This window comes from Lithobates pipiens, unplaced genomic scaffold (assembly GCF_037356315.1).
Source record: "Lithobates pipiens isolate NorthernLeopardFrog02 unplaced genomic scaffold, aLitPip1_a1.2 Scaffold_23, whole genome shotgun sequence".
NCBI lineage: Eukaryota > Metazoa > Chordata > Amphibia > Anura > Ranidae > Lithobates > Lithobates pipiens.
In genome coordinates, this window is record NW_027507785.1 from 337,035,317 (window position 1) to 337,062,965 (window position 27,649).

At 48.3% G+C, this 27,649-nt stretch overlaps 1 protein-coding gene and 1 pseudogene across 5 annotated transcripts in view; both read right to left on the reverse strand.

Annotated features, from left to right (window-relative positions):
* Nucleotides 1-2,073: 2,073 nt before the first annotated feature.
* GPBP1L1 (GC-rich promoter binding protein 1 like 1) overlaps nucleotides 2,074-27,649 on the reverse strand; it is a 120,810-nt gene continuing 95,234 nt past the window's right edge. For 4 of the 5 annotated variants that reach the window (XM_077450817.1, XM_077450816.1, XM_077450815.1 and 1 more), the window contains 8 exons: nucleotides 18,585-18,880; nucleotides 17,340-17,412; nucleotides 10,055-10,248; nucleotides 7,564-7,671; nucleotides 7,137-7,295; nucleotides 5,094-5,230; nucleotides 4,913-5,015; nucleotides 2,074-2,897 (listed from right to left, as the gene is read on the reverse strand). In XM_077450817.1, coding sequence (XP_077306943.1) covers nucleotides 2,754-2,897; nucleotides 4,913-5,015; nucleotides 5,094-5,230; nucleotides 7,137-7,295; nucleotides 7,564-7,671; nucleotides 10,055-10,248; nucleotides 17,340-17,412; nucleotides 18,585-18,880 — 1,214 coding nt within the window. In that variant the 3' untranslated portion in view covers nucleotides 2,074-2,753. The remainder of the gene's footprint in view (nucleotides 2,898-4,912; nucleotides 5,016-5,093; nucleotides 5,231-7,136; nucleotides 7,296-7,563; nucleotides 7,672-10,054; nucleotides 10,249-17,339; nucleotides 17,413-18,584; nucleotides 18,881-27,649) is intronic. The other variant, XM_077450818.1, reaches the window with a different exon arrangement.
* On the reverse strand, nucleotides 21,450-21,565 carry LOC143928506 (5S ribosomal RNA; annotated as a pseudogene).

Sequence of the window (27,649 nt, forward strand, 5' to 3'; positions counted from 1 at the left end):
GTGCTGGCTTGCGGGACCCAAAAGGGACCGGTACATCAGCAGAGGAATCCGCTGGCTCCTGAATCTTCAGGGTATCACGCACAGCTGTGATAAGTGCTCCAACAAGAGCCTTGTCGCACCCGGAATCATCCTCACTGTCCGAACGGTCCTGGTCAGCAACGTCTGATAGGTCAGAGCAGGGGTCTCCAGCTGCAGCGGGGCCCGAGTCTGCATCAGAACTCTCCCCAGAGGACGGGGGGCAGGGGCCTCTTACATGCACCTTTTCTGCCACGTGCCGCCTCTATCTTAGCAACATAGGAGTCAAGGACCGCTGTCAGGTTGTCCATGCATACCGCGCTAACCGCAGGTGACCCGGTTGCTATACACCAGTTTCTGAAGCCATGCTGACCCTAGCCTGTCTGCCACCTGCAAGGGGACTTAAGACAGTGGTGGTGAGTCTAGCGCATTCTGTGAAAAGCCACAAGCAGTGCCTCTGCAGTGTCCCTAGGAGGTTCCCGGTTGCAGAGAGGATAAAACTGTGTCAGCAGCAGCAGCTATAAACAGTGGTGCAACGATCTGCAGTGCAGCGTCAGCGTTCAGCAAAGAGCCATCCAGCGTCCTGCACACACAGTGAACACAGGAAGCAGCAAGTGAAAGCACATGTAATGCTGTCACAAGAGGACAGCAGCGAAAAAAGCGCTTAGGATTTAAGAAAATGGCCGCCAATGTAATCAATAGGAAATCCTCAAGAAAATGGCTGCTGAAGGTCACCAGGGGAATTTACAGCTTTCCCAAATCCAAGATGGCCTCCAGAACGGCGTCATGCAGTGACGGAACAAAAAATAAAACCATGCTGCCTGCTAACAGTCAGAACAACCTCCACAAGCATTGTTTGGGACCCCCAGACCTGGACCAGGACTAACGCCAGCTGCACAGAGCCACCACAGGTGAGAAACAGTAACACACACACACCACCCGCAGCGCATGCAGACACCCCCCTCAGAGGGGGGAAGGAGGGGTGATAGGGACTTGGGAGAGAAGATAGGGAGGTGAGGTGGCCCCCGAATCGACCCCCCAGGGAATGCCCAGCTGCTCACCCCACCGAAGCAGGGAGAGCCATACTTACCAGGCCTGAAGAGCTGGGAGACATTCTATCACAGACCCACTCCTGCGCAGTCACAGGGTGGCTGCTGGCCTCAGTATACTGTGATCCAGACATCAGTAGTCCGGTCATATGTATACCCCGGAGCATTGAAACTCGCCGACCACCTCTAGAGCTGAGGCATATCGTGGCCTGCCGAGCCTTAGCTGCGGCCTACTCACGCTCGGTGGCCGGACTGGGGAGACTACAAGGATAACTTAACCAACCTGTCACCCAGCCGGCAGTTGATAGAAGATCTCAGGATCTTTCATCTTGCGCAAAAATATGGACCGAGAGGCCCGCAGGGTTTCCTAGGTCATTCTGCTTGCTAGGCAAAATAAACTGAAGCTGCTTGAAGCAGTGGGAAGGGTTGATAGCACAGGGTCCGTCCCCCAGGGGTGGGATTAAAGTTCTGTGCATTGTGTAACAATTTTGTCCAATTTCTCCTAATGGCAGGCTATACAGCCCATTTAGTTACAGAGAGGAGCTGTGTCGGTCGGTGAATATAAGAGAAAAACCTTTTGTGCGTAGCCGTCTCCCCAGCACCCAATTACCTACCTGAGCTTCTTCTCTTCCAGCAATGTCCACGATCCACTCATCCATCCAGTACACTCCTCCTGATGAGTCTGGCTGAGAGCAGCAGAGCTATTCGCTCCCGTGACTGTCAAAGTCAGTCAGCCAATCAGGAGAGAGAGACGGGGCAGGGTCAGGTCAGGACTCTGTGCCTGAATGGATAGATGGAGCTCTGACTCTGCTTGGGCGACAACCTGTAGCAAGCTGCTGACTGAGGGGCACTCAAAGGAGGGAGGGGCCAGGAGCAGCAAATAGGGACCCCAGAAGAGGATCTGGGCTGCTCTGTGCAAAACCAACTGCACAGAGGGAAGTATAACATGTTTGTTTTCTAAGAGCCTTTACAATCACTTTAAAAACAGATAAAAATAAGACAGAAAATGTTTTTTTTGGCAAACTGATGCAAAATATTTATTTCCAGGTTATTAGCTGCTGTGCCGTCATTGCCTCACATACAGGTAACCAGATTTTTTTTCTTTAATCTGTAAATAATGTTATCAAAATAATCTTCTGAAATCTTCCCCCGAGAACGGTCATTTTCCCCCAAAATCTCGTTTTTATTTTATTTTACAATCCACCCTGAATGTCAAGGCTTAGAAGAGAAAAAAAAAAGAGGAATTCCTCAGAATATTTTACAGATGCAAATGATTCCCAAAGCTAGATTTGCTCCATAGTACCCGCCAGAACTAGCGCTGCGAATGGGGCCGCCGTGATTAAAACGTTTCCCCAACAGTGGCTGATTTTTATTTTTTTAGTGGGTTAAGTCTGATTTAAATCGAATGCCGTTAGAAGCTTTGTCATCTGCAGTGATGTGTATGCCGAGCTCCATAAAAAAAAAACGAGGAAAAAACAAAAACTGAGAAAAAAAGAAAATCTCCTTGGAGTCTCTGGAACTTGCAGAAATCGTGTTTGTGTTCCTAGGAAGAAGAGAAAAGGACAAACCACGCTCCCTCACTCCCCCTCCGGCTGTCATTGGCCGCTTTACCGATCTTCACAAGAAAGAGGGGGCACCCCGCCCCCAAACACGTGGGAAACAAAGCATTTTTTGTGGCTGTCTTAAGGTTCACGATTCGTCGTCTGACGTGTCGGAGCTGCTGGAGTCCGTCTCTGAGCTGGGGTCAGGGGTCAGAGGGCTATGCCAAGCAAACAAAGCACATCTTCGGGGTTGTCGGAGGAAGCCGTTTAGTCCAATGCCGTGTCTTTTCAGCTGTAAAAAAAGAAGAAGAAAAAAAAAAAGTAAAATGATGAGAGTCTTCCTGAACGGGAGTCAGATGAACGGAGGAGGGGAGGAACTGATCTCCTGGTCAACACTGCCACTCCTTCCCCTGCACAGTATCCCGGGTCACATGACCAGCAATTCATCATGTGACACCCCCGGCCTACTACCTCATTCTACAAATTAAAGTGCTCCTAAAGGCTGAAGGTATTTTATCTTATGGGTGCAGTGCAACTCCCAGCGCCCCTTATAGTTACCTGGACCCCATCTCCATCCGGCGTCAGATCTTACATGAGAGCAGCGACTCTTCCAGGTCTCTCTCTTAACCACTGATGGACCGCCTGCCGCAGTTTTACGTCGGCTGAAGGATATCGTTCTGGCAGCAGCTAGCAGCCATAACCCCGGTATTCTCTTCTTCGACGGGTGGTGCGCTAAAAGATAAAAGTTGTCTCTGCGGTGGATTCGCCGCAAGATCACTTTTATCGGCGGCGGGAGAGGCACCCCCCGTGCCCTCCACCACTTACTGGAGCCGTCGGCAGTAACGGAGGTGATCCGGTCCTCTCACTGGCTGTCTATGGAGACGAGTGAGGGGAAGATGTCCCCCACCCGTCTCCATGACACTGCAGGGCGGAAGCCACGTCAAAACGTCACTTCCACCCATTGCTCTTAGGCCCCTTTCACACTGGGGCAGTTTTCAGGTGCTACAGCGCTAAAAATAGCGCCTGAAAAACCGGCCCCTTTCACACTGGAGCAGTGCGCTAGCAGGACAGTAAAAAAAAAGTCCTGCTCCTCTTTGGAGTGGTGAAAGGAGCGGTGTATTCAAATCAATGGGACAGCACAGCTATACCGCCGGCAAAGCGTTGCTGCAGCGGCTCTTTGCGGGCAGTTTTAACCCTTTTTCGGCCACTAGCTGGGGCTAAAACGACGGTAAATCACCGCTAAAAGTATCGGTGCTTTCCCGCCAACGGCCGCAGTGTGAAAGGGGCCTTAAAGGGCCTTTTTCTTGAGATGTGACGTCTTTTTGACCCCCCCAGATCTCATATTTAAGAGGACCTGTCATGCTTTTTTTCTATTACAAAGGATGTTACAAAAACCGTGTAAAAATATAAAATAAACTAAACTTTTTTTTTTTAAGCGCACCGTCTTCACCCCTCAGATCACCCCAATTCCTTCACCCCTTGGATCAATCCAATTCCCGCACCTTCACCCCTTGGATCAATCCAATTCCTGCCCCTTCACCCCTCGGATCAACCCAATTCCCGCACCTTCACCCCTCGGATCACCCCAATTCCTGCACCTTCACCCCTTGGATCAATCCAATTCCTGCCCCTTCACCCCTCGGATCAACCCAATTCCCGCACCTTCACCCCTCGGATCAACCAAATTCCCGCACCTTCACCCCTTGGATCAACCCAATTCCCGCACCTTCACCCCTCGGATCAACCCAATTCCCGCACCTTCACCCCTCGGATCAACCCAATTCCCGCACCTTCACCCCTCGGATAAACCCAATTCCCGCACCTTCACCCCTCGGATCACCCCAATTTCCGCACCTTCACCCCTCGGATCACCCCAATTCCCGCACCTTCACCCCTTGGATAAACCCCAATTCCCGCACCTTCACCCCTCGGATAAACCCAATTCCCGCACCTTCACCCCTCGAAACACCCCAATTCCTGCACCTTCACCCCTCGGATCACCCCAATTCCTGCACCTTCACCCCTCGGATCACCCCAATTCCTGCACCTTCACCCCTCGGATCACCCCAATTCCCGCACCTTCACCCCTCGAAACACCCCAATTCCTGCACCTTCACCCCTCGGATCACCCCAATTCCTGCATCCTCTGTGGAAAGGATGGCCACCCCCTTCTGCTGCAGCAATCTGTTTCTTACTATAAGCACTTTGGAAAGGCTCACACGGAAGGTTTGATTTTCTTCCCAAGAGAAAGTGACACACACAGTGCGGCTCATAGTCTCCCTCCACCCCACCCCCGCAACAACTTACCTGCTGGGATTTTATATGGAACTCTTGCAGCTCCTCCTCTGTGAGTGGAAGGCAGTCGTCGTCATTCTCTGGAGACTCTTGCCAGCCCATCTCTTTCAGTAATCTGCAGATAAGAAGCACAGATTATCTACAGAGCAACACCAAACATATATCTCCCTTTACACCGAACCTGCAGACTTACCTGTGTTCTGCTTCCAGTGAATAAGACAGCCGGCCGCGCTGCTCTTCTAAAGAGTCAGAAATGCCGTTGAGATGGCGGCTCTCCTCGATGTGCTCGCCGTCTCCGTTGTTTAGTTCGGTGGGGCTCTGATTCTGCACCTAGGAAAGGACATGTTACTGTCAGACGCACAAAAAACACCATCACAAGGTACGATCAGTGAGATTCGTGATCCTTGTCACAATACAAGCATGTCGTCTCATCATTGGATCCTCTGTCCTGAAATCTATACTGTCTGTACTCTACTCTGCACTCATCTCCTCTCAAGATTAAACTGGGGAAATAATCCTAATTAAATTTTAAAAACGCACTCTAGCCCCACCTTCTGCAGCCATTTTAACAGAGGTACCCCGGAAATATTGCAGGGAACCCCTGCTTGTAAATATAAGAAAAATTAATAAGCAACATGTATATTTCACATATTTGGAACTTAAAGCTGCTCCACACAGCAAGATTATTCTCACAAATATTTATTAAATGAATCAAATGTCAGAAAAAACACAAATAAAAAAAAGTGTATGGTTTACTCTGGTGGGCAGTGCTGTGCCCTTTACATTGGTGGTCCCCCCACACCCCCTTAAATAGGTGGCTGGATGGAGAAGGGCTCCATTACATTGGTGATCAGTGAGAAGAATGTTCCTTACATTGGTGATCAGTGAGAAGAATGTTCCTTACATTGGTGATCAGTGAGAAGAATGTTCCTTACATTGGTGATCAGTGAGAAGAATGTTCCTTACATTGGTGATCAGTGAGAAGAATGTTCCTTACATTGGTGATCAGTGAGAAGAATGTTCCTTACATTGGTGATCAGTGAGAAGAATGTTCCTTACATTGGTGGTCAGTGAGAAGAACGTTCCTTACATTGGTGACCAGTGAGAAGAACGTTCCTTACATTGGTGATCAGTGAGAAGAACGTTCCTTACATTGGTGGTCAGTGGGAAGAACGTTCCTTACATTGGTGGTCAGTGGGAAGAACGTTCCTTACATTGGTGATCAGTGAGAAGAACGTTCCTTACATTGGTGATCAGTGAGAAGAACGTTCCTTACATTGGTGATCAGTGAGAAGAATGTTCCTTACATTGGTGATCAGTGAGAAGAATGTTCCTTACATTGGTGATCAGTGAGAAGAATGTTCCTTACATTGGTGATCAGTGAGAAGAATGTTCCTTACATTGGTGATCAGTGAGAAGAATGTTCCTTACATTGGTGATCAGTGAGAAGAATGTTCCTTACATTGGTGATCAGTGAGAAGAATGTTCCTTACATTGGTGGTCAGTGGGAAGAATGTCCCTTACATTGGTGGTCAGTGGGAAGAATGTTCCTTACATTGGTGATCAGTGAGAAGAATGTTCCTTACATTGGTGGTCAGTGGGAAGAATGTTCCTTACATTGGTGGTCAGTGAGAAGAACGTTCCTTACATTGGTGACCAGTGAGAAGAACGTTCCTTACATTGGTGATCAGTGAGAAGAACGTTCCTTACATTGGTGGTCAGTGGGAAGAACGTTCCTTACATTGGTGGTCAGTGGGAAGAACGTTCCTTACATTGGTGATCAGTGAGAAGAACGTTCCTTACATTGGTGATCAGTGAGAAGAACGTTCCTTACATTGGTGATCAGTGAGAAGAATGTTCCTTACATTGGTGATCAGTGAGAAGAATGTTCCTTACATTGGTGATCAGTGAGAAGAATGTTCCTTACATTGGTGATCAGTGAGAAGAATGTTCCTTACATTGGTGGTCAGTGGGAAGAATGTCCCTTACATTGGTGGTCAGTGGGAAGAATGTTCCTTACATTGGTGATCAGTGGGAAGAATGTTCCTTACATTGGTGATCAGTGAGAAGAATGTTCCTTACATTGGTGGTCAGTGGGAAGAATGTTCCTTACATTGGTGGTCAGTGGTTACCTATTTGGTACCTCTGGGCTCCCTTCCTTGTGATGTTGGAATACTAGAACGACACGGACGTGGAAGACTGGAAATAAAGAAAAGACTGAACATATTCATCTTACATCTTCCAGTTTATCCCGATCTCTGTCCTCGGTCTGGTCAGCGTCTTGCTCGTCCTTCAAGGCCTTTAGAAATTCACTCTTCTTGTCCGGAACGCGGCGAGTCATGCGTGTCAGCCGCGAGATGCCAAGTTCCAGTGGTGGGGTAACACTGGCTGTGCCCTGAAAGAAACACAAGGTAGCACAATGTGAGGAATGTGGCATAACACCCTGACAAGGTTCTCACCTAACCAGATGAATTCTAATTGGCTGATACAAGCTACGAATTGCTCCGGCTCCTGCAGTGCACACTGACCATGTTTTACGTTACCCCCGGAATATGGGTGTGAGATGAAGCATGCTCAGACAGGTGAACTTAGCAGACTAGTTTGGTTGATCAGCACCTTCTATTCAGATAAACCCTTTCCGCCTTCCCATTGGGCAATCTTACCTCTTTAGGGGAGGTCAGTACGGGTGCTGGGGCCAATACGGGGCTGGTGAAGGCAGAATCTCTGTTGAAAAATAAGGATTCCCGGCCATTGGACTTCCAGGGACCAGGCTGCAAGACACACGGACAGGGCTAACTTACTGCGCGATAAAATTACTTCTAGCATAGAACTACAGGGGATTATGCCAGCATGTGTTGTCACATGAAAAGAGAGAAGAAAAGATTTACACACATGTCACTGAGGGGTACTTACTTTTGTCAGATACTGTATACTGGAATTCTTTTATGCTAGTAATGGCGGTGATCAGTCACTTATAGCAGGACTGCGACATTGCGGCAGACATTCTGACACTAATTGACACCTTGTGGGGACCAGTGACACGAATACAGTGATCAGCACTAATAAAATGAACTGTCACTGTACTAATGACAATAGCTGGGAAGGGTTAAACATCTGCCGAACAGTGTGTGGTGCATTTACTATGGAGCTGCTTTACAAGGAAACAAAAACCAGCACAGCCCCCGCTGACAGGGGAGAGCTCTGCGTTGCTACATTCACAGTCCTGTCACCCCCTCGCCGGTGAGCGGGTGGCGGCTGATAATCACTGGTCAGGACCCACTGATCAGCTTGTGCTGTGACTAATCCCAGCAAAGCCAGCACGGTGGCCGCAGTCCCTACCATTACATATCAGGTATGTGATCCAGCACAGGAGAGCAGTCAAATCAGTCTGTATATAGAGCAAAGCATGGTTGTTTCACTCACTGTGGAACCTAAGGGGTTAATCCTCCGCATTCTGTAAAAAAGCTGTTTTGATCCCGTCTACTCTGATCCTCCCCTTCTTCAACTGTCCCCAATCCATCTCCTGACAGAACAGAGGCTAGGAGGCACATGCTCACTTTGATGTGTATTGCTAGAGTGTTTTTTTTTTTTTTTTTTTTGCTTGGGAGTGTGCACATGATCAGCACAGGGCCAATCAGCATTGTCCAGACAGAAGGTCAGAGGTCCAGCAGCCTCATGGGGCAGTCAGAGAAGAATGAAAACTCCTCTTACAAGCTTTAACCAGACACTGTTAGAAGTCACGTGACTGCTATATACCACTGATGAGAAAAGGTATTTAGCAGTTTATATTTACTAACATAATTGCATTTCCATGTTCTATGGGAGAGCAGCTACAGCGAGCGCAGGCTCCTGGGGAGAGCAGCTACAGCGAGCGCAGGCTCCTGGGGAGAGCAGCTACAGCGAGCGCAGGCTCCTGGGGAGAGCAGCTACAGCGAGCGCAGGCTCCTGGGGAGAGCAGCTACAGCGAGCGCAGGCTCCTGGGGAGAGCAGCTACAGCGAGCGCAGGCTCCTGGGGAGAGCAGCTACAGCGAGCGCAGGCTCCTGGGGAGAGCAGCTACAGCGAGCGCAGGCTCCTGGGGAGAGCAGCTACAGCGAGTGCAGGCTCCTGGGGAGAGCAGCTACAGCGAGCGCAGGCTCCTGGGGAGAGCAGCTACAGCGAGCGCAGGCTCCTGGGGAGAGCAGCTACAGCGAGCGCAGGCTCCTGGGGAGAGCAGCTACAGCGAGCGCAGGCTCCTGGGGAGAGCAGCTACAGCGAGCGCAGGCTCCTGGGGAGAGCAGCTACAGCGAGCGCAGGCTCCTGGGGAGAGCAGCTACAGCGAGCGCAGGCTCCTGGGGAGAGCAGCTACAGCGAGCGCAGGCTCCTGGGGAGAGCAGCTACAGCGAGCGCAGGCTCCTGGGGAGAGCAGCTACAGCGAGCGCAGGCTCCTGGGGAGAGCAGCTACAGCGAGCGCAGGCTCCTGGGGAGGGCAGCTACAGCGAGCGCAGGCTCCTGGGGAGGGCAGCTACAGCGAGCGCAGGCTCCTGGGGAGGGCAGCTACAGCGAGCGCAGGCTCCTGGGGAGGGCAGCTACAGCGAGCGCAGGCTCCTGGGGAGAGCAGCTACAGCGAGCGCAGGCTCCTGGGGAGAGCAGCTACAGCGAGCGCAGGCTCCTGGGGAGGGCAGCTACAGCGAGCGCAGGCTCCTGGGGAGAGCAGCTACAGCGAGCGCAGGCTCCTGGGGAGAGCAGCTACAGCGAGCGCAGGCTCCTGGGGAGAGCAGCTACAGCGAGCGCAGGCTCCTGGGGAGGGCAGCTACAGCGAGCGCAGGCTCCTGGGGAGGGCAGCTACAGCGAGCGCAGGCTCCTGGGGAGGGCAGCTACAGCGAGCGCAGGCTCCTGGGGAGGGCAGCTACAGCGAGCGCAGGCTCCTGGGGAGAGCAGCTACAGCGAGCGCAGGCTCCTGGGGAGGGCAGCTACAGCGAGCGCAGGCTCCTGGGGAGGGCAGCTACAGCGAGCGCAGGCTCCTGGGGAGGGCAGCTACAGCGAGCGCAGGTTCCTGGGGAGAGCAGCTACAAGTTTCTTTACCCAACATGCTGCTCAGTGATATCCCCCCATTACTGAGAGATCACCATCAGTAACATTAGGAGTTTTATCTTTGTAGGTGGAGGTGAAGGTACCTTGGAGGAGGCAGATGCAGGTTTGGGGACAAGGTTTTTGTAGATGATGGGCCCGCTGGGGTTACTCTTGCTGTTTCCATTGGAAAGGTGAGGTACGGGCGAAGCAAAAGCAGCAGAGAAAGCAGATGGATCCTCCTTGGAGATCTTCTTGATGACCAGCATCTTCAGTGGCTGCTTGGAGCTGGGAGGGTTTTCTGGAAAAAAAAAAAGCCGTAAGACGTGTCACATAGTGCAATGAGATCTCCATCTTACCAACAAATCATCAGGATCTGGAGACGGTTCTGTGTTCCCGATGAGCGACACAACCAGAGTGGATACTCTAAGCATGATGAGCAGAGCATGCAAATGGATGTTGTTCCCCCTCTTGCACAGGTATCCAAAAATGCTGGAAAATCAGCAAGACCCATTTTAACCACCCCCCACTCTTTGTTCACATGTAACAATCCGTTACTTTCTAGAACATTTCTTAGAACCCCAAACAATTTTTTATATATATTTTTTTTTTAAAGCAGAGGCCCTAGAGAATAAAATGGTGGGTTTTGCAAACATTTTTTGTCACACAGTATTTGCACAGCGGTTTTTCAAAACGTGAATTTTTTTGGAAAGACTACACATTTTTTTTAATTTTAAATGCACAAAAACTCAATAGTATACATAACCCAATTTTGGTAAAATTTAAAAGATGATGTTATGGCGATTAAATAGATTCCAAACATGTCAGGCCTTAAAATTGTGCAACGGCGACAGAGGACATAAGTGTTACTATCCATAGGCGACACTTTAAAAGCCTTTACAGGTCACCACTTTAGATGTACAGACCCCAGATCCCTCCTGTAACCACACCAAGATCAGGGAGATCAACTGCTTTTAATTTATTGAAAATGGCACCATGTCAGCTCATCACTTCTAGGCAACCATAGCCGAGAGCCAAACAAAGATGACCTGTCCTTTGTTCAGCTCTGCGATCAGCAGACAAGTGCCAGCTGGTTGGACAGCGATCCTGGTATAGCTGCAGAACTTTGCTTGTAAAATTAGGATTTTTGTACTCGCCGTAAAATCCTTTTCTCTAAAGTTCATTGACGGACACAGCTACATTAATCTTAATTAATCTCAACTCTAGGGTTATTACGCCACCTTCAGGAGAGTTCCGCCCAGGGGGCGGTCCTTCTGGCTATAACCCCTCAGCCTGCTTCCTGCAGCTCAGTACATCAACAAGCAGTATAGCATAAACTAATAAGAGGGGAGGGTGTTGAGTCAATCAATGAACTTCAGAGAAAAGGATTTTACGGTGAGTACAAAAATCCTATTTTCTCTTTCGTTCATTGACGAACACAGCACCAGTAATCTTGACCATAGGGACGTCCCCAAGCATTGTCATAAAGAGGGGTGGGAACAGCAACATAACTTCACCCCCAACCAGAGGTGCTCCCTAATGGGGGAGTCACCATCTGAACCAACCGCATCAGAACTTGCGGTCAACAAATGCATCAGAATGCATTGACAATTAAACGTTTGCGGCCAAAGCAGGCATCAGAAGATGCGCTTACATCAACTTTGTAGAACTTTGTGCAAGTGTGAACGAACGACCAAGTCGCCGCCTTACACACCTGGGAGACTGATGCTTTATGTCGGAAAGCCCAAGAGGTCCCAATTGCCCTGGTGGAATGGGCCGTGACAGGGAAGGGGGGCACCTGCCCCTTCAAGGTGTAAGCTTTGACCCCAATCTGTCTGATCCACTGGCAAATGGTGGTCAACGAGACTGCCAGCCCTTTTTTCGGACCAGCTACCGAAACAAACAGCAAATCCAACGGGAGCCGTGACATACAGATATACCCTTAGGGCCTGGACCACCTCCAGGGAATGGAGGGCCGCCTCCATCAGTTTAGGACACAGAGATGGTAACACAATGTTTTCATTGAGATGGAAGGCCAAAACCACCTTCCTTATGGATAACCAGATAGGGCTACTTGCAAGGCTTCCAGAATCTATGAGGGATGCTTGTATTGTGTTACCAACGCCTGGAAAAGACCCGTTGGCCCCAGAATCTTACCGCCCGATAACATCGTTGAACTCGGGCGCTAAGATTCTAGCCAGGGTCCTGGCTAAAAGACTAAGTAAACATATGCAGGGATTTATTCATCGTGACCAATGTGGCTTTATCCCAACAAGGTCTACAGCTATTAATATAAGGAGGCTTTATTTGAATATGCAAATACCAACTGATAACACTGGGACAAGAGTGATTTTGTCAATCGACGCTGCAAAAGCTTTCGACAGTGTCGAGTGGACATATCTGTGGGAGGTGTTGGGTTTGTTTGGCCTGGGGGACAGGTTTATAAGGTGGATCAGGAAGCTGTATGTCACTCCGAGAGCATGTATGCAAATAAATGGCACGGTTTCAGAATTTTCCCCCCTATACAGAGGAATGAGACAGGGATGTCCCCTGTCTCCTTTACTATTTGCATTGGCCCTTGAACCACTGGCCAAGGACGTTCGACAGGCGGAATCTATTTGAGGATTTATTAGAGGAACGAGGATTGATGCATTACTGTTTCTTGGGGATACAGAAGGTTCTCTAAGCTCTCTAATGTCATTTCTGGATACATTATTAATTGGGATAAATCTGTATTACTTCCCTTAGACAATCCTGGTCTGCCCAGGTTAAGAGAGGCCCCCCCAAGTTAAAATCGTGTCATCATTTAAATATTTGGGAATAATGATAAATTCTAGAATAGAAAATTTAATGGATAACTTGTCCCCTATTCTTAGCAAATTCCATCTTAAGAGCATGGCGTGGACCAAATTTCCATTATCGGTGGTAAGCCGTGCAAATCTCATAAAAATTATCTGGACCCCTCAATTCTTATATATACTCCATAATTCACCAATATGGATAATTTTAAAATGGTTCAAAAAAACATAATCAATATTTCGTAGACTATTATGGAAAGGAAAAATCCAGAGAATTAAGTTATCAATTCTCCAGAGGGCAAGGGATTGGGGTGGATTAGCGGTACCGTAGCCAAGACTCTACTTCATAGCCTCTCAGCTTCAGCATTTTGCAGGCTGGGGAGAAAGGAATTGGGGACACCCTATACAGGTTTTATTACTAAATAATAGGATTCAATATAATCTTGTGGCTCAGTTGGAATCCGGAGTCCTGGGTAACACCTGTAGGGGTCTAACGATGACACTTATGAATAGAGTCTAGAAGGAAATGAGGAGTATAATGAAATTTGAAGGAGTTTCGAAATACTCCCCGCTTTGGGGGAATAAGCAATACAAAGAATTGTATAAATTGGAGGGATTTGAAAGCTGGCATTCTAAGGAGCTTCAATATATAGAACAGATGTTTACATATAATGTTCTGCGCTCCTTTCAGGACTTGCAAATATCCTTTCAATTGCCTTCTAGTCACTTCTATAAATATTTACAATTACGGCATGCAATTCAAGCTCAGTTTAGAAGGGAAAAGATAGTGATAAAACCTACCCCACTTATAACATCATTAGCAAGGGGGAGGAATAAAAGGGCCTGATCTCTTCTTTATATGGTCAACTGATGAGACCATATCAGGATAATGATGTTAGCCCGGGTAGAACAGGCTGGGAGAGAGACATAGGGGACATCTCAGACAAAAATTGGCAAATTATCTTGAGAAGGGTACCCCTAGTGTCATTATCACCGGCTCAATGCCTGACGCAACTATTTATCACAGGGCTTGACAAATTTGCTTGGAATCTAGGAGCCAGCTTAAAAAGTTAGGAGCCGGGTCAGTAACGGCGATCCGGACCTGTCCCTGGCCTGACATGGAGACGAGTGAGGGGAAGATAGCGCCGCAGCCCTATATAATATAATGAGAAGCCATTTACCAGCCACCACACTCACCGTTGGGCAAAAGGCGCCAGATGACACCCGCAATCACTTCCTTCTCTTCACTTTGGGAAGGAAATGGGCGGGCAGTGAAAAACAGGCAGGGGAGCTTCACTCCATTAGGAATTAGCATTATTGGAATAGGGTGTAATTTCTACATCCACCACAAGATGGCGCCAGACTACCAAAAGATTTTAGAAGGCCGCAAAGCCGCGGCCTCAATTACTGGCCGGCGCGGCCCGATGCAATTGCGCGGCGGAGTTCGGGGTCCAAATGGAGACGGGATACCCCAGCAGCGTTGCCCCAGTCGCCAGGACACTAATTCTAGGCGCAAATGCGACCAGGCGCCCGAGGTTTGTCGAGCCCTGATTTATCATATATAGGGTATACAGAACACCAGTTAAATTATTTAAGTGGGGCAGGCACGATTCTCCGGAGTGTCCTAGATGTCAAAAGTCTCCAGCTGACTTAATACACATGATGTGGAATTGTCCAAAATTGGCTAGATATTGGCGAGAGGTAGTTAATACACTCAATGCTACATGTAATACACATATTGACAAGCCCCCTATGACATGTCTACTGGGATATTTTGATGAGGATTGCTTCTTTCCAGGGAGGTGATATTAGTTACCAGATTATTGTTTATTGCACGCAAGTTAATTGCTCAAAAGTGGATATCTCCGAATGCACCTTTACCTGAGGACTGGCGTCTTCAGGTAAACAAAAACATTTTGAAAGAACAACAAATTCATTGTAATAGGGGGGTACCCAATAACTTGTTTAAAATATGGAAACGATGGATATGGGATCCACGGTTAGCCCCACTCTCCCTAGTATTGGGGGAGTCTGTATTGTAAACACGGTATTAGAAGGAAAACGGGGTAGAGGGTTATACCAGAGGGCAGGAAAAAAAATCAAATAAAAATTGTTGTAATGAAATAAGATGTGGATAGAATCAATCTTCTCCTTTGTTAGTTTGAGTTATATAACTCACTATGGAAATTACCCTATGGATTTGTCGCCCGGTGTGTGCGTTTTTTTGTTGTGTATGTTTGAGTGTTTGTAAATACTTGTGTCTAAAAGATGGTCAGGAACTATATACGATAGTGGTAAGTAAAAAAGAAAAGATAAAAATAAAAAAAAAAGTAAAAAGATGTTTTGTACATATTAATCGAAATAAATAGTAAATTCTGAGGCGGAAGCTGCTCTCAGAAGGTATCATCCAGATACCCCACGATTGCGATCCTGTGTTGTTGCTAAAATTGGAGCCAATACTTTAGTAAAGTCTCGAGGTGCTGAAGCAAGGCCAAAGGGGAGAGTTACAAACTGGTAGTGCTCTTCCCCCACTGCAAATCGCAGAAAACACTGATGCCTGAGGCATATGGGTATATGCAAGTATGCGTCCTGGATGTCCCCTGATGGAGTGCAGTGACTACGGAGCGAACTGATTGCCTTCTGAACCTCTGTACTTTCACAAAGCAATTGAGGGCTTTTAGGTCCAAGATTGGACGAACCCCTTTCTTTTTGGGGACTACAAATAGATTGGAGTAGAATCCCTGAAACCTTTCCGGTTTTGGAACAGGCACTATCACCCTGCGGCTGAGCAGGTCCCTTACTGCCCCAAACAGGGCCTCCCGACGAGCCGGGAGTAAGGGTATGCTGGAGGGAAAAAAATCTGTTTGGTGGCCAAGAGAGGAACTCTATCTTGTAGCCCGAGGAAATCAGTTTGCAGACCCATTGGTCAGACAGCCGAGAGGCCCACCGAGCTGCAAACTCCCGAAGATGACCCACCACCCGTGTCGGGCTGGGGCAAACCTTCATGCGGTAGTATTTTTACTCACAGGTTTGCAAGACCAGGAACGCTTTTGTCCCTTCGCAGTCGTCCTGTTGGACTGGAAGCGATTACCTGAAGCCACGGGCGGACGAAAAAGCCTCTTTTGAGCCTGAAAAGGAGGGCCCTTGCCTGCAGTGTGGCTCCTTACCCTTCTTGGGCTCGGGGAGCCACGTGCTCTTCCCACCTCTGACTTTATTAATAATGTCATCGAGCGAAGCTCCAAATAGCTGCTCACCAAGGAAGGGCAAATCCGTCAAGGCTTTTTTTTTTTTTATTTTTTTTTTTTTTAGATGCCTGGTCCGCAGACCAGCATTTCAGTTAGATTAGGTGCCATAGCACCACTGCTGATACCAATGCTCTGGAGAGCAAGGGAAGCGTATCCAAGACCGCATCACAGACATACTTAAGGCCGTGCACCAACCCAACTGGTCTGCTAGTTCTATGCAGACTGGAGGGGACTGTTGCTTCTCCAATTCACGGTGCAATAGTTTTGTCTCACAGAGGCTAACGGAAAATGACGATCATGCTGTACACAGAGTGCACAGAAAATGGCGGCAGCACATGCAGATCCCACAGACACCAGCAGAGACAGATAACAGTACAGGGACAGAGACAGCCAGCGCAGCCCCCAATCAAGGATCAGAGCCCCCCGGCCCAGGTACACACACCGCACTACAGCCCAGTCATGTAGCATCCCCCACGAGGGGGAGGGAAAACAGGGACAGGGAGAGAGGAAAGGGAGAAGAGGGACCCCCTAAATGCCCAGCTGCTCTGTCCTGCCGAGTAAGGGAGAGCTGTACTTACCATCCGGACGAGCTGGAAGCATCCCATCACAGACCCACACCCGAGAAATATGGGGTGGCTGTGGACCATGGCACACTGTGACAAAGACATCCGTAGTCCATCCGTATATGTGTGCCCCGGAGCGTTGCGCTCACCGGCCGCCCCTGGAGCATGAGGGGCATGTCATGGCCTACCCAGCACGTAGCTAGGGTCTGCACACGCTCTCTATGGCCAGGCTGGGGAGACTACAAGGATCTAATATTATCCAGCCTGTCACCCAGCCGGCTGTTGATAGAAGATCAAAGAATTGTAAAATCTTGCGCAAAAGGCAAAAATCCAGAAAAAAACCCAGAACCGATAGTCCAGTAGGGAGCCTAGGTCCTTCTTCACTAGGCAGAAAAAAAACTGAGCTGCAGGAAGCAGGCTGAGTAGTAATTATTGCCAGAGGGATCTCTCCCTGGGCGGAACTGTACAGTTCTGTTTTTCACATGTATTACATGATCTGCCTAGTCCTCTCTTGAAGATGGCATAATAACCCTACAGTCAAGATTAATGGCGCTGTGTCCGTCAATGAATGAAAGAAATCAATCCAGCAGCTAGTTAGCCACTAGGATTGCTTTTACTTCAGAGCCGCCTGCCGCTTCTATAAAACTGCAGCAGCAGGCATCATCCTGCTTTAACTGCCCAAACTCCAGCATTGTCAGATGAAGCATTATTAGCAGTTCAATGATCCTTTACCATGATATACTTCAGATCAAAAATAGTCCCTGAAAATAAAGATCTATTACCTACCCCAGACTCCGGTTGGGGTTCCGGTCTGTTTGTTTGGGGTAACCTGCTTCCCAGGCTCAGGATTCAAAGATGGCTGCAGGAAAAAATACAAGAATCAAAAATTAGGTGCACAGAGTGTATAGGAGAGCATGTACTGCGTTAGGGAGGTGGGGAGTGAGAGACACAAAACCAATGGTAGCCCAAGGCCCACGTCACTCTACCCTACCGGGCAGCCCGAGGCCCGCGTCACTCTACCCTACCGGGCAGCCCGAGGCCCGCGTCACTCTACCTTACCGGGCAGCCCGAGGCCCGAGTCACTCTACCTTACCGGGCAGCCCGAGGCCCGCGTCACTCTACCCTACCGGGCAGCCCGAGGCCCACGTCACTCTACCCTACCGGGCAGCCCGAGGCCCACGTCACTCTACCCTACCGGGCAGCCCACGTCACTCTACCCTACCGGGCAGCCCACGTCACTCTACCCTACCGGGCAGCCCGAGGCCCACGTCACTCTACCCTACCGGGCAGCCCGAGGCCAGCGTCGCACTAGCCCACCGGGATAGTCCAAGGTCCACGTCACACTAGCCCACCGGGATAGTCCAAGGTCCACGTCACACTAGCCCACCGGGATAGTCCAAGGTCCACGTCACACTAGCCCACCGGGATAGTCCAAGGTCCACGTCACACTAGCCCACCGGGTTAGTCCAAGGTCCACGTCACACTAGCCCACCGGGTTAGTCCAAGGTCCACGTCACACTAGCCCACCGGGTTAGTCCAAGGTCCATGCCACACTAGCCCAGTGGGATAGTTCAAGGTCCACAGCACACCGGGTAAGTCCAAGGCCCATGTCACACTAGCCCACGGTCCACCGGCTTGTCCAAGGCCCATGTAAAATATATCAATGCCGACTAAAGCCCATGTCTTACTAGAAACCCTGTATGAGAAGTAGGTTAGGATGACAAGGAACTTCCTCACCAGCTTCTAAGGGGTCATAAAGCTGCTCCTGCTGGTGAAGGAGATTCTTCAGTGCTTCATCCAGCAGGGAAGTGACACCATACAAACAGGTAAGGGTTCTTTATAACTAACCAGTTGCAGCCCAGGAAAGGACTGCTAGCCTGACCTGGTGCTAGGAGCAGGCAAAGTGTCTGCATCTCCCTTTATTCAATTGGCTCCAAGGTTTGCTCACTAATAAAACATACAACAAGCTCTGGAAAATCCCAGAAGGCCCCCACCATCCCACACTGCATCCAAACACATTTCAATACGTACAAAGTCCTCCTCTTCGAACTGCGGCTTTTTCTTGTCCGCGTTCTTTTCCTCTCGGGTCTCCGCCGACTGCTTGTCCTGCATGGAAGCATTCTTACGAGAGAGGTTGTTGCCATTCCGGTGACGATGGCTGGAAGCGCCTGTCCCACCGCACCCATTTGCTCCTCTCTGCGAGGCGCTGTCAGACCTTTCCCGCGATCCTCCATGCCACCCTGACTGGGAGGACTGGTTGGTGCCTTTAGAGACCCCAGAGTCCACAGAATCATGGCGGAGAAGAGACGGCTGGTGCCACGAGTCTCCTGTGGGATAAAGACGCACCAAATAACACATCACATGATATTAATACACCTTTATAAATTGCAGAATTTATGATTTAAAAAAACAACCCACTAAAGTTCAATGCACAATATATTACCCATTATTATTTTGGTGAAATATTAAAGATAAGGTTGCGATGAGTAAATCGACACCCAACATATCAAGCCTTAAAACTGCAGCCAACATACTTTGATGGACCAAATTGTTGATATGCAATGCTGTAAACGCTTGCCGCCTACCTGCAGTACATATACTGCAGGCAGGCAGGGTGGATCGCTTACATATACTGCAGGCGACACGAGCGGGGGGGGGGGGGCTGGGGAATCACTTACATATACTGCAGGGGGGCAGGGTGGATCACTTACATATACTGCAGGCAGGCAGGGTGGATCGCTTACATATATTGCAGGCGACACAAGCAGGGGGGGGGGGGGGTATCACTTACATATACTGCAGGAGACACAGGCAGCGTGAATCACTTGCATATACTGCAGGGAGGCAGGGTGGATCACTTACATATACTGCAGGGGGGCAGGGTGGATCGCTTACATATACTGCAGGCGACAAGCAGGGGGGGGGGGGTATCACTTACATATACTGCAGGCGACAAGCAGGGGGGGGGGGTATCACTTACATATACTGCAGGAGACACAGGCAGCGTGAATCACTTGCATATACTGCAGGGAGGCAGGGTGGATCACTTACATGTATGCTACTCAGCCTGTTCCATGTTTGGGACATGCGGTGGAAAAAGCCGACTACAATTATCGGTAACTAGGTATCTTGGTGATCACGATACCACAACTGACACAAATGGCTTTCCATTCATGAACAGCTTTTTTTTTTTAAAAGATATTTTTATTGAATTTTGTACATCAAGCTTACCTGTAAAAAATGTTTCTTTTAAAGTACATCACGTGACACAGAGCCATAGTAATTACTATGTGGGTTATAGTCCACCTTCAGGTGATGGACACTGGCACACCCTAAACAGAAAATTGCCTCCCTATATAACCCCTCCCATACAGGCAGCATCTCAGTTTTGTAGCACAGCAATATACGTGTATACTAGAAAGAGGGGAGAGACCTCTGTGTCCCGTGATGTACTTCAAAAGAAAAGGATTTTTACAGGGAAGTGGTTATAAAAATCCTATTTTCTTTAATAGTACATCACGGGACACAGAGCCTTAGTAGTTACTATGTGGGATGTCCCAGAGCATTGCCAACTGAGGGGAGGGAGACACAACAGAATTAGGGCACCATGAGATCAGAGGACTTATACTGCTGCCTGCAGTACACTGTGCCCAACGGCGACAGCAGATATGGTTACTAGAAAAAAATAGTTCCTGGTCAAAAAAGGGACCAAGAGAATATGTTGTATCAGTCCAAAAAAAAAGGCTGTTTTGTAACGCCGCCTAAACTAAACTCCCAAGGGTTCAGTGGTGACCTAACCGGGGATTAAGTTACCCCCTGAATAAAGTTTCGAACCAAAGAAAGCGAAGCAAGTAATCGTTGAAATCATACCAATAAGGCCGGGACCTGGCCTTCGAAAGCACTCAAGGCCAGCTTTATTTCTCACCCCATCAGCAGAAAGTCAAGGATTCTACCTTTGACCTATTTCCTAGGGTGCACCCCCTGGTTTCACACCAGGAGACATATGCTTCCCAGACTCCATAATATAGAATTATGGAGGCCAGCTCCCTTGCATTAACCAAGATAGAAACCACTGAACCTGACGGCCCACATTTCTTCAGAGTGTGGGTCTCAATAGGCAAACAGTTAAATTTAGCAGTTGGAAAATAGGATGGAATATCAGACCTTGCGAAAGAAGATCTGGCCGTGGTGGTAGGGTCCATGGGTCCCCTACTGTTATCTTTACGATCTCTGCATACCAAGATTTCCTGGGCCTCGCTGGAGGCCACAAGAATCATCCGACTCTCCATCCTGCAAAGAAGTCGCCGACGCAGGCAGAATAGGAGGGAATGCATAAATCAGTGAGAAACCGATTCCACGGGAATAGCAAGGCATCTGTTTCGCATGCTAGCAGATCCTTTGTTTTTGACACAAAGTTCTTGATTTCTTTGTTGAACCTGGACATAAACAGATCTATGTCTGGGATCCCCCATCTTTGACATATTGATAGGAAGATATCGGGGTGAAGGAACCATTCTCCCGGGAACAACTGCTGGTGACTCAAGTAGTCCGCCTACCAATTTTCTATTTCTAGAATGAAGACCGCCCATAGGCAAAGTACGTTGTTTTCTGCCCAAGATAGGCTATGACTCACCTTTCTCTGGGCCGCACAACTTCTTGTCCCCCCTTGGTGATTAATATAGGTCATTGCTGTGGAATAGTCTGATTGAATCCTGGCAGGACAATACTGTAAACTGAATGTTCAGGCCCTCAGAACCAAGTGCTCTGCCTGAATTTCTACAATGATAATGGGCAAGGCCATTTCTGATCTGGGCTACTTTCGTGGTAACTGAAGGAATGATGTTCCCCTTTGCAGATTTTTGGATATTAACCGTAAACTGACGCTCCGGCGTAACCAGCCTACAGCACCTGGTATTTCCAGGTGGTCCATCCGGGTACTAACCAGGCCCGACCCTGCTTAGCCTCCAAGATCATACGAGATCGGGCATTTTCAGGGTGATGTGGCCGTAGGCTTTGGAGTCAGACACAATGGGAATCTAGAGCTTGAACCCTTTCTTCCAAGCCGATAGGATACCATTTTGCAGCAGTCTCAAATGAAACTGAGTAGAAGGAACAGCCTCGAATGGGCTGCTTGAGGGTAGGGACCGATGTGAGTGTGCAATGTACAGGGATAGGGGTAGACACTCACTCAGGTTGAACTGGATGGACTGGTGTCTTTATTCAACCTTACTAACTATGAAACTATGAATGAAGCCACCATCATCACATTTTGCCAAAATTTGGTCCAAAGCTTGGGAGAAAGACTTATTTTTCTCTGGATCCTTAGGAACGTTTGACCTGAGAAAACGAGGAGATAGGAACTCCAGTTTGTACCTTGGAGCTATTGACGAAGTCCCCCATTCTTCTTGACACTCTTCCTGCCAGATCCTTGAGAACCGCAGAAAATTTCCCACTATTGAGTGAGCGGGGGGCCTCCTCATAAGGAGGCTTTAGTATCTTGTGGGTTTCCTCCTCCAAGACCTCTTTTGTGCCTGGGGTTAACCCTGAGGATTATCTTTTAAATCTGACAACAGAAGCCTTTGTGACTGCCTGGAGGCTGATGCCCCTGGCACAGGAGGAGGAGCTTCAAAACGAAAATACATTTACTCTTTTTCTTAAATGGCAAAAGGGGTACTTTTTCCACTAGAATTTCTTTGGCTGTATTATCCAAAACATCCGCAAAAAGGAAGACTAGCCAGGAGCTTCTGCATGGTGCTTAGCAAAGGGCGGAAGGCCTGAAGGACAGAATTTCTCATAGTAACTATTGCAAACATAAAACTGCCAGATCCTGGGCCTGCTGAGCAGGATAACTTTGATCACCTGTTTAAACTGCTCCCTCAACGATTCAGCAATCAATGTCAGCGCAGGCTGAGACACTCAATCTGCCAGAGAAAAAAAAGTGTTTTTTTTTTAATTAAAAAATAGGAATTCCAACTTTGTATCCATTGGATCCCTAAGCATTTTAGGATTGTCTGGCGGACAAGTCAAATTCTTATTGACAGAGGATATAGCAGCGTTAATTGCTAGTATACCCTACTTAGTGAATTTCCTCCACCATATGATAAAGTGTGAAAACTTTATAGGAGGGAAAATAATGCCCATCTGGGTGATCCTCCAGATACAAAAAAACTTTTCCAACAATGAATGGATAGGAAAAGGCATGCAAAGCTTGAGGAGGCTTTAGCGAACCCAAAACACTCAGTTAAGGGTACATAAATTTGAACGGACCATTCAGCAAGAAATTGCACACTGAAAATGTTATTAACGTATGTTGTCAGATGACCCCCAGTGTCAGTTTTGCTGCAATACACTCATGTATTCGCACATACAGACGTTGGTGGAAGACCATTGGATGTGGAAACCTTCCCTTGGACACGGCGGATCCGTTTGCTCTTTTAAGGTTGTTTGTTTATGCCTCACCAAGGAACTGGCCACTCTATGGAGACTGCATTTAACCACTTGCTTACTGGGCACTTAAACCCCCCTCCTGCCCAGACCAATTTTCAGCTTTCAGCGCTGATGCACTTTGAATGACAATTACGCGGTCATACAACACTGTACCCAAATGAAATTTTTATCATTTTTTTCCCGCAAATAGAGCTTTCTTTTGGTCGTATTTAGTTACAGCTCGGAGTTTTATTTTTTGCTAAACAAACCAAAAAAGATGCAAAAAAAATAAAAATCATGTTTTAATAGTTTGTTATAAAATTATGCAAACGGGTCATTTTTCTCCTTCATTGAAGTGCGCTGATTAGCAGGCACTGATAGGCTGCACTGGTGGGCACTGATGGGCTGCACTGGTGGGCACTGATGGGCTGCACTGGTGGGCACTGATAGGCATAGTTAAGGCGGCACTAATAGGCACAGATAAGGCGGCACCGATAAGGCGGCACTGATGGGCAAAGATGGGCACGGATGGGTGGCACGGATAGGCACTGATAGGTACCACTGATAGATGGGACTGATGGGCACTGATAGGTGGCACTGCTGGGCACTGATGGGCGGCACTGCTGGGCACTGATGGGCGGCACTGATGGGCGGCACTGGGGTGCAGCACCTTTGAGGCAGATTGTGGGCACTGCTGGGTGGCACTGCTGGGTGGCACTGTGGGCACTGCTGGGTGGCACTATGGGCACTGCTGGGTGGCACTGACGGGGGGCACTTTTAATAAGTGGGGCACTGCAGGTGGCAGGTGGGCACTGGCAGGGGGCAGGTGGTCGCTAGCAGGGCTGGCCATGATCGGGACTGATGTCCCGATCACGGCCGCCGGTGATCGGCTTTTTTCTTTTCTCCTCGGGCTGTCAGCGCGAGGAGGAATAATAGCCGATTACCGGCTCCGTTATATCACATGATCAGCTGTCATTGGCTGACAGCTGATCACGTGATAAGGGGTCGGGATCGACCCCTTGCATGGATCGGTGATCAGGCGAGTCTCATGGACTCGCCGATCACAGAGCGCGCCGCGCGCGCTCCTCAGGGGGCGCGCAGGCCGCTCGTACATGGGACTACGTCTATTGACGTAGTCCCGGAAAAGGAGATCCGCGCTGTAGCCGTCAATTGACTATAGCGCGGGTCTCAAGTGGTTAAACTCCTAAGTAAGCAGATTAGTGTATTTGTGAACCATAGTATAACTATACAAAATTAGGGCCCACTGAGCCAGAATAAGCATGCATTGAATATATGCATGCGTGTCATTGGTTCTTTTGAATGAATATAATTGACTGATTGGCTGATTCTGAAGTCAGCAGCCTCTTTTGCGATCGATGCGTTTAGTATAAATAAAAACCACTTGGCTATTTTGCTCAGAATATACTGAGCTCAAGGTGATACCAACAACTGTTTGTGTTACTTAGAGAGACAGAAGGGCGTGCATTATATAAGAGGGCTTTTTGTGCTTTTAAGCGCAAAGAAATGATATGCTTATAGGGAGAAGTTTAGATTTTCCCAAACAACCATCAATCTTAAAGGGATTGTAAAGAGAATTTTTTTTTTTAAATAACAAACATGTTATACTTACCTCCATTGTGCAGCTCGTTTTGCACAGAGTGGCCCCGAACTGCATCTGCGGGCGCGCTCCCGTGATACAGCCGGTGGCTATAGCCGCTCACTGTATCACACGGCCCCGCCCCTGGCGCTCCGCTTCAGTGGATGTGATTGACAGCAGCGTGAGCCAATGGCTGCGCTGCTTTCCATCCATCCACTCCAGCCAATCAGCAGCCAGGCTGAACGGTAGAAAGGACGGCGGGGGGCGAGCGCGGGACTTTCGAGGGGTGAGGTAAGTAAAACGGGGGGGGGGGGGGCTGGGGGAGCAGACACTGTCAGATGTTTCTTCACCTTAATGCATAGAATGCATTAAGGTGAAAAAACATTTACCTTTACAACCCCTTTAAGATTGAAACAGCTGATTCTCCCACATTTGACACCTCAGAAGAGGGAATCTGTCTTCTTCTGCCCCTAGTTCCTCAGTCTAAGGGTCCTGGGTAATGGAAGAGAACCTGACACATTTTGAATCACACTGGGATGCGATTAAATTCGCAAAACTTTTTCTTCTTTAAACCTATCATGGCTGAGGAAAAACAGGATTTTTAAAAGAGTTTACCTGTAAACTCCTTTTCTTTGACGTACATCAGGGGACACAGTGCCTTAGTAGTTACTATGCGAGTTATAGGACCACCTTCAAGTGATGGACACCGGCACACCCTAAGACAAGAAGTGCACTCCCTAGATAACCCCTCACACTACTGGGAGTACCTCAGTTTTGTAGCCAAGCAATATAAGTGTATACCAAATAAGGGAGGGATCTGTGTCCGTTGATGTACGTAAAAAAAAGGATTTTACAGGTAAGCCGTTTTAAAATCCTAGTTTCTTTTCATACATCAGGGGACACAGAGCCATAGTAGTTACTATGTGGGATGTCCCATAGCAATGGCAACTGAAGAGAGGGAGACAACAAAAAAGATAGGGCATTAAGAGGCTAGAGCACTTATACTGCAGCCTGCAGTACACTGTGCCCAAAGAAGGCAATATCCTCATGACCTTTTACATAGATTTGATAGAATCTGATAAAATGTATGGACTGAAGACCAAGTTGCAGCCTTGCAGATCTGAGCCATAGAGGCTTGGTGATGCTCCGCCCAAGAGGCACTAACCGCCCTGGTGGAGTGCACTTTAACATGAAAAGGAGGAATTTTCTTCTTTAGACCATAAGCTTGAACAATCACTTGACAAATCCATTTGGAAATAGTAGATTTTGATGCCACCTGTCCTCTTCTATGACCTTCTGGCAGTACAAACAAAACATCTGTTTTGCGAATCTCAGCGGTTTCCTTAACTAGACCTTGGCCGCTCTCACTAAATCAAGATAATGTAGTGTCTTCTCTTCCCTAGATCGAGGCTCTGGGAAAAAGAAGGTAGAATAATATCCTGGTTCAAATGAAAACCTGTCACCACCTTCGGTAGGAATTCAGGATGAGGCCGCAATACCCCCTTATCCTTATGTATGATCGAATATGGCTCTTTACAAGACAGAGCCGCCAATTCCGAAACCCTTCTGGCAGAGGATAAGGCAACCAAAAAGATTTACTTGTCAAAAGAACCAAGGGAATTTCCCGTATAGGCTCAAAAGGCTGTTTCTGTAAAGACCAAAATTTAAATCCCAAGGATTTAGGGGTGATTAATCCATGTTAACCCCTGAATATAACTACCAGAAAGTGAGCAGCAAGAGGCTGTTGAAAGAATACTGATGAGGCCGAAACCTGGCCCTTAATAGTACTCAAGGCCAGCTTCATTTCCAATCCCATTTGCAGGAATTCCAGGATCCTACCTATGACATACTTCCAACCCCTGGATCCACAAAAGGAAACCTATGCCTTCCAGAGTCTATAGTAAATGACTCTGGAGGCCAGCTTTCTAGCATTAACCAAAGTAGACACTACTGAAGGAGATAACCCAGGGTCCTTTAGAATGTGTGCTTCAACAGCCAAACCATTAAATTTAGTGTTTGTAAGGTAGGATGGAATACCAGACCTTGTGTGAGAAGGTCTGGTCACAGCAGCAGGGTCCAAGGGACCCCTACCGCCATCTTTATGATCTCAGCAAACCAAGATCTTCTGAGCCACGCTGGGGCCACCAGAATAACCTCTTTCCGTTCCTGCTTGACCCTGTGGAGAAGGCATGGAAGCAGCAGAACCAGAGAAAATGCATAAATCAGTGAAAACTGATCCCATGGAAAGACCAAGACGCCTGTTCTGCACGCTAGCGGATCCCTTGTCCTTGACACAAACTTGTCGACTTTGTTGTTGAATCTGAACGCAAACAGATCCACGTCCGGAACACCCCATCTTTAACATATCGACAGAAAGATGTTGGGGTGAAAGGACCATTCTCCCAAAAACAACCATTGGCGACTCAATTAGTCCACCTGCCAATTTTCTATCCCTGGAATGAAAATTGCTGAAGGAATGTTGCTTTCTGCCAAAGATAGAACATGATTCACCTCTTTTTGGGCTGCATGACTTCTCGTGCCCCCCTGGCGATATATATATATGCCACAGCCATGACATTGCCAGATTGAATCCTGACAGGACAATTCGGTAGTCTGAGCATCCAGGACTCTAGGGCCAGACGCATTGCCTGAATTTCTAGAATGTTGATGGACAAGGTCCTTTCTGACTTGGACCACTTCCCCTGGACAGAAGCTTCTTCCATGACTGCTCCCCAGCCTAGAAGTCTGGCATCCAGTGTTACCACTTTCCAGGATACTGGTAGAAACAATTTCCGCTTTTGGAGGTTGCTGGATATCAACCAACAATTGAGGCTTTGACGCACCTCAGGGTATAAGTGCACTGGAAAGTCCAAAGCCTGGACCTTGTTCCAGGCCGACAGAATGGTGTTTTGTAGCAGTCTTGAATGAAACTTTGCATAAGAGACGGCCTCGAAAGAGGTCACCATCTTTCCTAACAATTTCATGCACAGCCGAAAGTTCCTTTATGGAGCCGACTCCTGCCTGGGGTAAGAATACCTTCTTTTGAACGGTATCTATGACCAGCCCAAGTACT